This window comes from Dromiciops gliroides, chromosome 1, assembly GCF_019393635.1.
Source record: "Dromiciops gliroides isolate mDroGli1 chromosome 1, mDroGli1.pri, whole genome shotgun sequence".
NCBI lineage: Eukaryota > Metazoa > Chordata > Mammalia > Microbiotheria > Microbiotheriidae > Dromiciops > Dromiciops gliroides.
This window is the reverse complement of record NC_057861.1, coordinates 69,736,066-69,748,647: the sequence shown is the minus strand read 5'-3', so window position 1 is coordinate 69,748,647 and position 12,582 is coordinate 69,736,066. Positions and strand designations below refer to the sequence as shown.

At 44.6% G+C, this 12,582-nt stretch overlaps 1 protein-coding gene across 3 annotated transcripts in view; it reads left to right on the top strand.

The window, feature by feature from the left end:
- Positions 1-12,582, top strand: part of ADGRE5 (adhesion G protein-coupled receptor E5) — a 41,688-nt gene that overhangs the window by 17,110 nt on the left and 11,996 nt on the right. For 2 of the 3 annotated variants that reach the window (XM_043976156.1, XM_043976154.1), the window contains exons 5-6: positions 4,966-5,100; positions 10,161-10,316. In XM_043976156.1, the coding sequence (XP_043832091.1) occupies positions 4,966-5,100; positions 10,161-10,316 (291 nt within the window). The remainder of the gene's footprint in view (positions 1-4,965; positions 5,101-10,160; positions 10,317-12,582) is intronic. The other variant, XM_043976155.1, reaches the window with a different exon arrangement.

The following is a 12,582-nucleotide window of genomic DNA, read 5'->3' as shown; positions in this document are numbered from 1 at the left end:
TGGGGGCCTGCAGGAATCTCTGGGCTACATTTTGATGTAGCACCACAGGGAGATAGATGCTTGCAGGAGCCACTCCCCCAGGGAGGTGGGGCTGAGAAGATCATGGAGGGCCCTGACCTTCCTGTTCCCAGCATGCCACTCCCTGCCCCTCACACCAAGCCAGCAGCTGCCTTCTCTGAAAGATAGAACTTCATTCGTTCTCCTAGGTCTGGAGGTTCTGGGATCTCTTAGTTTGTTTGGATAATTAGACTCTGTCCAAGGCAAAGGGCATGGCCTCAACCAGTGGGGCAGAGACTGGGGAGAATAGCCAGATACAATATGGGGCCTCCCCCTCCCCAGATGGGGATCTAATAATGCCCATCTAAGACCACACAGAGCTGTGCCTCACACATCAAGAGGGCAGAACATCTGGGTCACTAGGGAGAAGGCTGTGGGAAAGAGAAGGCATTTATGAAGCATTCACTATGCACCCAGAAATTCACTAAATATTGGAGATGCAAATAAAAAGAGAGAAAGAAAAAAAAGAGACAGTCCCCTGCCCTCAAGAAACTTCTGTTTCACACATGAGAGGGAATAGAAATCTGGGCCTTAAGCCCCAAACCCAATGACCTGTAACTAGCTTTATGACCTTAGCTCACTTAACTTCCCTGGGCCTCAGTTTCATCATTTGGCTGTTGTGCTCATGACCTCTAGTTTCATTACCAACTCTTTTTGTTCAGTCATTTCAGTTGGGGCTGACTTTCTGTGACTCCATTTGGGTTTTTCTTGGCAGAAACACTGTAGTGATTTACCATTTTCTTCTCCAGCCCATTTTTCAGATGAGGACCTCATGCAAATAGGGTGAAGTGACTTGCCCAAGGTCACACAGCTACTAAGTGTCTGAGGCTGGATTTGAACCCTGGAAGATGAGACTTCCAGACTCCAGGCCCGGCACTCTCTCCCCTCAGTCACCTAGCTGCTCAGCTCTACAAACCTGTATTAAAAAGGAGGTCGGCTTCCTGGGTCAATTTCACCCAAAGAGGGGAACAGAAGGAACTTGGTGTCACTGAGATCATTGCTTCAGAAGGCCCAGGCCAAGGAGGGAAAGAGGGAAGTAACAAAAAGATCTGGAGGCTCCAAGGGCTTGGGGTGTTTCTGTCCAGCCCAGTTCTATCCTGTTAAAGCTAAAATTCTAGCTAGTCTGTCTAAAATATCTAATGAGTGGTCGCCAATAAATTATAAGCTTTAGCAAGAGTTAGACTTTTAAGCATTTATTAAGGAAAAGAAGAATTTGGTAAAGAGAGAGAGAAAGGCCTAGATTCCTATCTATTAAAGGGAGAGCACATTTCTAGCTCCGCTCTCCACCAGAGTCCAAAGGCCAGAGCGCGAGACTGAGCGCCAGTCTCTTCCTTCCTCCTCCCACTAGCCCGCGTCACTTCCTGACTCCTGGTCTTGCCCTCAAAGACCTTCCCTTCATGGGCAGAACTCCTCTACAGTAAGTATCCAGCAGGTGGCGTTATTCCAATCGTTACAGTCCCCCCTGTTGTTCCTCAAGAAACAAAATGTTTCCTTGACGGAACAGTAAAAACAATATGATAACTATTGCTAACTAATAATATGTGAACAACAATATAGAAAAGGAAGAGAGGAAAGTTTTGTCCAGAGGGGCGATTTTTTTTGTCCTCATGAACTGACGCTTTGACATTAGTCTTGCAAAGGGAGGGCCTCTGCAGAGAATACATGTTACAGATGGTGTATATTATAACAGAAAGAGAAAAAAAAAACAAAAACAAAAACAACAAATCAAAACTGTTCATTTAAAGTCTCTGAAAGTCTTTTCTTAGATGTCCTCTAGGTGTAGTCGTGGAATGGAAGTCTTTTCAGGGGTTGATGTGTGGATACTGGTAATCAGCCAGGAAATTTCCTACAAAATTGAGCTTAACACAACTTTAAAATAGCTTTGTCAATAATCAAATCAAACAATGAAAGTTCTCAAAAACATGTCTAAGGGAATTCAGAATCTTAGTTGTTACACATGAAACATATAATAAAACAAAAATTGAAACATTCTTTAAAATTATAATATTACTATAGTCCCCCCCTTATGGAGGGTAATTGAGAAGACAATTGCTGCGATATTAATTATTAAAAATAATTTTTTATCTTTGTTTCATCACTTTTTGCATCATCTGCCTAATTATCCTCATGCCATTATGAGAAATTAAAAAATCTAATATAATTGGTAACAGATGTCAAGGCCAAATTCAACACTGTATTTATCATGACACCTGAGATAATTATGGGGGTTACCATAAAAGAACAGAGAAATGATGGGATATGAGCATTCCCACACTTGAGCAGTATGTACTGCCCATACAGTATGCCAGGCTTAAAAGAGGTGGATGGAATATATGTCCATGCCACCGAACATATTGGAAGAAACTGAGTCAGACTTAATCAGATGCATGGGATTGAGATGTCCATGGCATCAGGCATATAGGAGGGAGCATAGAAGCCAGGTGTAGAAGTGAGATGGGTGGGATCAATACTTCCAGCCATCTGTACAATATTGTGGGGAAAAATAAAATAAAATATTAAACCAAGAGAATCCAACCTCAACATTTGTCAAAAGCCGTTCCCTTGGCCATACCTTGACTTCATGCATGTCTCCCCTCATGTGTATTCCTCTTGTGATTGGATGGCATCTTGGCCAACTGGCATCTGATAACTCAGAATAAAGGCAATTAATGTCTTAAATGATAAATTCCCATAATCCAAGTCTCATATGTATTTAAAAATTGAGGATAATAAATGATTGCAAAAAATGTGAATACATCTTGACTCAGAACACAATATATAATTATGCAACAATTTCAAATAATACCCCTTTTTTAAAAACTTAGTATACAATTACTTTTGTGAAAAATCTGAATATATTTAAATACAAGTTAAAGCATAACAGAATCTCAAAGAACTTTTTTTTTTTTGAAAAAAGAAAACTTTTACAAATGTTCCCCTCTTTTTTTTTTTTTTTTGAATATGCTTATCAAAAATAATACTTCTAGAATCAATTTACACTTGCCATGGCAAACAATTTGCTAGGGAAATGCTTTAAAGAGTTTGATCAAATAATCAGTTGAGAAAAAATAACAAAAACAAACAACTCAGAATATGGGAGCACAATACTCCTAGAATTAACATTGTATTATGAAATCAAAACCATGTTTCAAAATTAGATAGATGAATGAATAGAAGAAGATACATGTGGAACAATAAAAGACAATGAAATTCAAACTAGGGAAATCTAAATGAATATGAACTTAATATCAATAAGAGTATTATAAAATATAAACTGGACCACATGACTATAAAAAGCTTTTACAAATATTCTCTTTGTTTTAGAAACTAAGTATAAAACACAATCTCAAATGCATGAAAACCTCTACGAAAATAAACCTATACCATTAATTTCAAAATGTACATATAATAGCATAGAAATCCTATGTAACCTCTGAACTGATACTATTACTCTGAGTGAATTCAGAACACTTTTGATTCCGATATCTAAAATCCCCAATACTCATATCAATACCTTGCTGCTTACTTCTACATTTCTGTAAAATATATACCCTTCCATGGCAAAAGAATCGGAGTCTTGAACTATGGTGATGATTGTCATTCTTATTCGGCTTAAGTTTTTCTTCTTTAACCCCTCTATATTGTCTGTCAGCCTTTTCACCATACAAATGCTTTATAAGATTACTAATTAAAGACAAAAGCAGGTTAGCAAAATTATGAACAAAACGAGCATATCTGGAATTTAAAGGGTTTTCTAAAGTTGTCTCAGAAGCACAGCCAGGCTGGGGAAGGGGTGAGCCTGAAGCTGCAAATGCAGTTAGAGAAAGTTGAGCATGCGCATTAGATCTTTGGACTTCCCGGGCCAGGGAAGCAATGGGCTTGGCCATGGGAGGAGTAGAGGGTGGGGTTTGGAGAGGAGGGGAGGGACCAGAGCAATTAGAATCAGACTTGATTTTGAACTCAGGCCTGGATTCCTCTTCCCCCACTGGGCCTCCAGGTGCTAGGGGATTAAAAGCTTCTAGAGGGTGGGTCATTGCCTCCAGGCATGCAAAATTAAAGCAACAATTAGTGTTAGAACTGGGAAAAGCTGCAGGAATCTCTTCAGGTTTCTCTGAAAAAGCATGGTTGGGAGAGGGAGAGATATTTCCTTGTGTGAGTAAGTTGCTGGCTCTTTTAACAAAAATAAAAAGAAAAATAGAAAATCCACAAAAACAAAGCATTAACATGATCTTATCTCCCATTTGTCTGGTTAAACAGACTAAAATAAAAAATAGGGTAATTAGGGAGTTTAAAAGGTCCATTCGAAAAAATTTAAAGGAAAACACAGCCAGTGCGCCAGTACTTAGCAGTTAAAGGGAGAGGGAGGGGAAATTTCTTACCCAACCGGAAGATCAGAAGTGAGGTTCAGCTTTCCTCTTCGTGGTCGCCATCTGTTAAGGCTAAAATTCTAGCTAGTCTGTCTAAAATATCTAATGAGTGGTCGCCAATAAATTATAAGCTTTAGCAAGAGTTAGACTTTTAAGCATTTATTAAGGAAAAGAAGAATTTGGTAAAGAGAGAGAGAAAGGCCTAGATTCCTATCTATTAAAGGGAGAGCACATTTCTAGCTCCGCTCTCCACCAGAGTCCAAAGGCCAGAGCGCGAGACTGAGCGCCAGTCTCTTCCTTCCTCCTCCCACTAGCCCGCGTCACTTCCTGACTCCTGGTCTTGCCCTCAAAGACCTTCCCTTCATGGGCAGAACTCCTCTACAGTAAGTATCCAGCAGGTGGCGTTATTCCAATCGTTACAATCCTCTTCAGGAGGTAGACACTGACAAGAGATGCCAGAGTGTCTGGAAGTCCCCCCACCCCAACCTCTATTGTGTCCAAACAAGGGTTGTTCCTCATCCCCTTTCCCTTCCTCTTACAGATGTGGATGAATGTCAGCTCAATAGCTCACTCTGTGCACCCAATGGGGTCTGTAAAAATGAGCTTCAAAACTATACATGCATATGCAAGCCTGGCTTTGCCAAAAGCAGCAAGAACCAGTTGGAGGATTGCATAGGTAAGCCCCTGTGGGAGGCAGCCCAGGGACTGCCAGGGGATACACTGAGGCACTCACTGCGTTTATAAGAAGCCCCTTGGTTGGGGCAGCTAGGTGGTGCAGTGGATAGAGCACTGGCCCTGGAGTCAGGAGTACCTGAGTTCAAATCCGGCCTCAGACACTTAACACTTACTAGCTGTGTGACCCTGGGCAAGTCACTTAACCCCCATTGCCTTGCAAAAAGAAAAAAAAAAATCTGCTCATGACCCTGAAGGAAGAATGGAAGGCCGGGTTAAGAATAGGATCCTGGATCCAGCTCTGGAAGGGACCTCTAGGGCATCTAATACAACCCATATATTTGACGGAAGAGGAAACTGAAACCCACAATACATCATTTTCTTGTCCTTGGTTGTGTATATTTGTCACAAAGTGAGGATGTGGGGTGGGGTGCAGGGGAGGGGACGTGGCAGTAATGTTTTGTTTTTTAAACGAAAAGAACAAAAAATGTTAAAAACAAAACAAAACAAAAAACAAAGAGGCCGAATCCCAAAGAGTTTATGACTTAGCCAAGGGAAGGTTAGAGTGGAGTAAGTAGCTGCTGGAGGATGTCGCATGGTGACTGAGAGCCCGTGTGGAGGTGTGGCAGCAGCACTGACTCTGTGTTCAGGGGACTGGGGTTCAACTCCCATCTCTGGTGCTTAATACCTTGAGCAGGTGTCTACACCCTTCTGGGTCTCAGTGTCCTCACCTGTAACATCTGGGTACTGGATCACATGACCTCTGGGTCTCCTTCCAGCTCTAGGATTTTGTCATGAAAAGGAGCAGAAGGAAGGTGGGGGAGGGAAGGATCCTGCTTGGGCCAATCTCACCCAAAGAGGGGAACAGGAGGAAATAAGTTTCCCAGGCCAGGGAGTGATACAGAGGCTCCAAGGCTTGGCATCTTTCTCTCCAGCCCAATTCCCATCCTCCCCAGCAGTCAGACAGGGGCAAGAGATGCCAGGGTGTTGAGAAGCCCCACCCAGGTCTCTGTTGTGTCCAAAGAAGGGTTGCTAATCGCCCCCTCTCCCTTCCTTCTGGAGATAAAGATGAATGTCAGGACAAATTACTCTGTGAAGCAAACTGAATCTCTGAGAATATTGTTGGAAGCTATACGTGCACATGCAAACCAGGCTTTACCAACCAGTCTGAGTGCATAGCATAGGTATCTATGCCTCTAGGGAACAGGAGGACCCACAACCCTGTGGGACGGCTGGGGGGATGGACTAAGGCACTAAATGAGTCTATGAGAAGCCCCCTGAATGAGCCAACTGAGGATTAGGACCAAGACAAGAAGTACCTTGGATGGAGAAGGGTGATGCTTCGCCCAGAACTCAGAGCCCAGGAAACCAAGGCAGGGCCACCCAAGGGGAAACTTAGGCTGCTCTACAGAGCCTATGGCAGGCTTAGAACCAGGAACCTCTGAGCTAGAAGTCTGGAACCAGGTTCTCCATGGAACAGAACATGGGCCCTGAAGCCTTGGAGCCCCTGTGAAAACTGAGGCAGCCTAGTGTCCATCTGGTGGGATGAACAGCTACCTTCAGAATAGGACCCCTGAGGCTGATGCACTGGCACTGGCACTGCCTCCTTTGGGACAATGGACTTACCTGCTCTGAAGCTCAGGGTGCTCATCCATAGACCTGCCAGCCCACTTTCCAAAGGTGTGGTAAAGAAAGGCTTTGTGAGCCTTAAGGTGCCACAGAAATGGGGCTATTGTTATTGTCCTTCCTGTCAGGTTTCCCTTTGCCACAGGGAGTCCCCTCAATGCACCTTCCTCCATGATTCTTCTGTATCCTGACAGAGCCTTTGGACCAGTCCCCCTGACTCCCCTCGCCCTCTTCCTATCCCTGGACCATCTTTTCTATCATGCATTTCCCTCATGACAGTTTTCCTCCTCTTCTGTGGAGCTCCTCATTGGTTCTAGGATACAGGGGTTCTCATCACCATAAACCTCTCTATTACCCTCTGTGGGGATCTCCATGATGTTCTATGTCTCACAGTGACACTGGAACCCCAATGGAATGTTGGTGTTGAAAATATACACCTTTGGGGCAGCTAGGTGGCACAGTAGATAGAGCACCGGCCCTGGAGTCAGGAGTACCTGAGTTTAAATCCGGCCTCAGACACTTAACACTTACTAGCTGTGTGACCCTGGGCAAGTCACTTAACCCCAATTGCCTCACTAAAAAAAAAAAAAAAGAAAAAAAGAAAGAAAGAGAGCAAATATATACCTTTACTTTCTAGAAGGTAGGGTTCATTAGAGGAGATTGGCAATTTCTTAAACTCTAACCTGCTATCCTCCTCTGCTTAATATTGAACGTGATTCACTTTCTATATGCACTGTCTGTCCCAAATATACATAATGATGAACATGCTCTATAGGTCTTCCATCCATCTGCAGGTCATAATCTGGGCAGTAGACATTCTTCATCCACTTTGTATTTCCTGTGTGGATGGTCAGACCAAACTCTTTTGAGTGGTTATGGATTGAGGAGATTCAAAGAAAAAGGATACCACAGACACTGCCTTCAGGGAGTTTATAATGGACAAAAAAGGATATGACACAAATAAGTAGAATACAAAATAGACTGTAGGGGCAGCTAGGTGGCGCAGTGGATAAAGCACTGGCTCTGGATTCAGAAGGACCTGAGTTCAAATCCAGCCTGACACTTGACACTTACTAGCTGTGTGACCCTGGGCAAGTCACTTAATCCTTATTACCCCCCCCCCACAAAAAAATAGACTGTGGTAAGCACCATGCCCTACCCCAATCCAAAAAAAGAAGGCAGAAACTGTGTATGGGCAAATTTGAACAAGGAGAGAGATTCCTTTGAACTGGGGCAAAGGGAAGGGAATCAGGGAGGATTCCAGTAGAATTCAGGCTCTTTGGGGATGGGAGACTGCTCTGGTTTTGTCCTTGTATCCTCAGTGCCTGGCCTGCAGTAGGCAATCAATGAGTGTCTGTTGACTTGAACTGAGCAGAAGAGGATCCTAATAGGCAGGGGTGAGGAGGCAGTGTGCTCCAGGCACAGCATGGGCATGTGCATCGACAGGGGATGACAGAAAAAACAGGGTTTCCCTGCTCTGTAAAATTACTTCCTCTTATAAATATTAAATATACAGTCACATATTCTTAGAGAGTTGCTTAGAGCACTGAGAGGTTATGCAATTTTCCTTGGCTCACACAGCCATCGTGTGTCAGGGGCAGGACTTGAACCTGGGTCTTCTGGCTCCAATGGCCAGCTCTCTGTTCACTACACTCTCTCAGAACACTAATGAAACATTTAAAATCCAAGGAAAGTAAAGCTCAAAGAGCTTGTGTTTTGAAGTAGCTAATTGGTACAGTGGATAGAGTATTAGACCCAGAGTCAGAAAGACCTGAGTTCAAATCCAGCTTCAAATGCTGTGTGACCCTGGGCAAGTCACTTAACTTCTGGCTCCCTCAATTTCATAAACTGTAAAATGGGAATGATAAGAACACCTAACTCCCAGGTTGTTGTGAGGATCAAGTGAGACAATATTTATAAAGCACTTTATAAACCCTACTGCACTATATAAATGCTAGCTATAATTATAATTACTATCCATAGGAGGCCTGGTGGTACAATGGAAAGAGCATTGGCTCAGGAGTCAGAGGAGAGAAAATCAAATCTTTATATCAAATCTGAAGTTTTCTTTGATACTTACTGGTTGTGTGAACCTGAACAAGTCACTTCCCCACTATGGGCTTCCCTTTTTTATCTGTAAAAGGAGGAGATTAGGATGGTCCCTCAGACTCTAAACATGTGATCCCATATCCTGGATCAAATTCCTGTCCCTGCTAGAAAATAACTCTTATATTCCCTTTTTCTTTCTTCTTTTTTTTCTCTTCTCTTTCTTCCTTCCTTCCTTCCAACTATCCTTCCTCTCCTGGCTCCCTCAACTCCTTCCTTCCTCAGTCTCCCTATCTCACCAGGATGGAAGTGCAGCAGACACTCATGGTCCCAATCCCACTACTGATTGATTGTCAGGGGAGTCTTGTCCTCTTCCATTTCCAGCCTGGCCCAGCCTGAGGCAGCCTGGTCACCCTCCCCTCCCAGGAACTCACTATATTGGGGCCAGACTTGGTCTAGACACTCCACTGACTTTAACCCTCCTGCAGCTCAGATCTCCAGAGCTCAAGAGATCCTCCTCAGCCTCCCTCTCACAGAGCAGGGATTACAGGGCATCCTCTCGGCCTGATCCTTTTCCTTTTCCACAATTTAATGTCTGTAACACTTCTAAAGCTTCCAACCTTCTGATATGGCCATTCAAAACCTTGCCCTTTCTCCCTAAAATCCTCATGGCCATGTCCCCTGCTTCCTTGGGACTCACCCAAGGACCTGGCTTCCTACTCCTACTTGACAAGGTCAAGGCTGCCCTTTCTAAGACCCCTCACCTCCAGATCCTCATACCTCACCTCCCAGACCCCTCCTCTTCTCCTTTTCCTCTGTTTCTGGGGAGGAGATGGCTCTTTTCCTTTCCAAGGCCAGGTCCTTTGCTTGTGCCCTCCATCTTATCCCCTCTCATCTCTCTCCAGCAGCTGGCCCTGGAGACCATGCCCTGATCCTCCCCCTCCAAATCACCACCCTCTCCTTAGCCAATGGGCTCCTTCCCTGCTGCCCACAAACACCCAGATCTCCCCCATCCTTAGAAACCCCTCTCTTGACCTCCCCAAGTCACTATCCTATATCATTTCTCCCTTTTACTGTCAGTCCTGAAAAGAGCTGTCTGTACTTATAGGTCAGCAGGAATCTCCCAGATAGAATTCAGAGATGAGGCTGGACACTGTCCTTGAACCCACCCCCTTCCATTACCTTACTAGTATTTTCTTCTCTTTCCTTCTCCCTTTTCTTTTCTTTTTTCAATCAACAAGCATTTCTTTCCTCTTCCTCTCACCCTCCTTGGAAAAGAAAAAGAAAGCCCCTGTAACAAATCACATTCTGTAGTCACATAAAACAAATGCCCACATTGGTCAAATATAAAATATGTTTCATTTCTTTTTTTCTTCTCTTCTCATGTTGCAGATGTTAATGAATGTGTACCACCCAGTACTATCTCTTGTGGTCAGAATGCAGCCTGTGTTAATACCTATGGAGATTACCACTGCACCTGCATCCCTGGATACAAACTTCCTTCTGGGGAGAAGACATTCCCAAATGCCACTATGAACGACTGTCAAGGTAAAAAGCTCTCTGGCATTCTTTGGCTAGCTGGGGAATCAATGAAGACTCTGCTGAGGCTGAGAGCAGAGAAGAAGGAAGTGAGGCCACCGGGGTCTGATGTGCCTGGTAATGCTGCCTCATGGGACCCAGTATTTAGGAGACTGAGGGAGGAGGACGGATGTTCTAGATGGGCTAGACAGTGATTTCTCTCTACCTATGCCCTGCTCTCTGTACTCTTAGAGAGGGGCCTGAGGCCCTGAGAGGCTGGGGGCCTAGGAGACTCATTGAGCCAGTGTGTGTCTGAGGGGAAATGTGAACCCAAACCTTCTTACCTCAGAGCCTGGCCCTCTCTCCATTCTGCCACATTCCCTCTCTTATCCAATAGCCTTTACCTTCCTCCTGCCCCCATTACTTGAGCCATATCATTTATGCTCTTGTGCCCTTTCTTTCTGTCCCCCACCCCCATCTGCCCCATGCTGGGGAGGACGCCCTCTTGGCTCAGCCTGGCAGAGACCAACAGGGCTGCTCCAGCCTGATGGGAGGAGGGATTATCAGAATGAAGAGCTCTATTCCCATAGCACTTCAGGTGTACAAAGCCCTCCCTTCTCTTTGATTTTACCTCCCATGTACATAGCATGTATCTTGTCTGTACACAGGTGTTGGCATGCTGTCTCCCCCATTAGACTGTGAGCATGTCTCCCAGTGCAGAGACTTGAGTTTTTGCCTTTCTTTGTCCCCTCAGTGTGCCTAGCACAGGGCCTGAGAATTAGGAAATGCTGGATAAATGCTTATGGCCTGACCGAGGCAGGCTTGTTTTTTGTTTTTGTTTTTGTTTTTGTTTTGGGTGGGGGGCAATGGGGGTTAAGTGACTTGCCCAGGGTCACACAGCTAGTAAGTGTTAAGTGTCTGAGGCCGCATTTGAACTCAGGTCCTCCCTGAATCCAGAGCTTTATCCACTGCGCCACCTAGCTGCCCCCTATAGGTTTTTTTTTTATCCTCTGATGGAGAAAGTGAGGATCCAGGAGGCACAGAGGCCTGCCCCTGTTGGCCCCCTCCCTCTCTGTGGGCCAGGCCCCCACCCACACCCAAGCCTTCATTCTCCAGCAGCTGCTGAGCAGACCAGTCCCCTCTCTCTGGTTTCCATCTGCCATATTTCTCTTTCCCAGCAATATAGACATTTAGGGATGGGGCATGAATTTAGTTCATTTCTTGGAGGAAGTGTACTGGAAGTTGACTCTAAGAAGGAGCTGTGAAGGTTTTATGCAGGACTTTCCTCTGACAACAGCCATTGGAGGAGATACCAAACAAACTAGAAATTCATGCTCTAATTGCTGTCCCATCTCATTGCTTTTGTGTCTACAACATTCATCTTATTCCCCTTATCTTCTCTCATACAGCCACCACCCTACATCAGGCTCTCATTGCTTTTCACCTGGACTATTTCAATACCTTTGTATCTTGTCTCTCCCCATTCCAATCCATCCTCCATAGAGCTGGCAACATGATTTTCTTAAAGCATATGTCTGATTATGTCATTCCAATGGCTACCTGTAAACTCCAGCACTAAATATAAGGTCCATTGGCGTTTAAAACTGTTTACAACCTAGCCCCCTTCCACCTTGCCAGGCCTCCTATACATTATTCCCCTCTGTGACCTTTAAGATTCAGCCATAGTGGCTTCTTTGCTGTTCCTCAAAACCAGTGGTCCACCTCCTGTTTCCATGCTTTTGCCTAGGCTGTGCCTCCTCCCTGGAATACCTTTCTTCCTCACCTCTTTCTCTTGGGATCCTTGGCTTTCTTCAAGACTCAGCTCAAATACCACCTTCTCTAGGAGGTCTCTCCTGGTCCTATCAGATGCTAATCAGTGCTTTTCCCTCTAAGGTACCTTCGTGTAATTTATTTGTATCTAGTATATTCCTCTATTTCTATACATGTTGTCATCACTCATTAGACTGCAAGCTCCATGAGGGGAGAGACTGTTTTTGCTTATTCTTTGTACCCCCAGCATTTGCACAGTGCCTGGCACACAGTGATAATTTTTTTTTTTTTTTTGCAGGGCAATGAGGGTTAAGTGACTTGCCCGGGGTCACACAGCTAGTAAGTGTCAAGTGTCTGAGTCCAGATTTGAACTCGGGTCCTCCTGAATCCAGGGCTGGTGCTTTATCCACTGCACCACCTAGCTGCCCTACACACAGTGATAATTTAATGAATGTTTGTTGGCTGGCAAGGTGTGAGCAGCAAAACCACAAGGATATGAGGGATTTGAGAGCAAAGGACTGTAGGG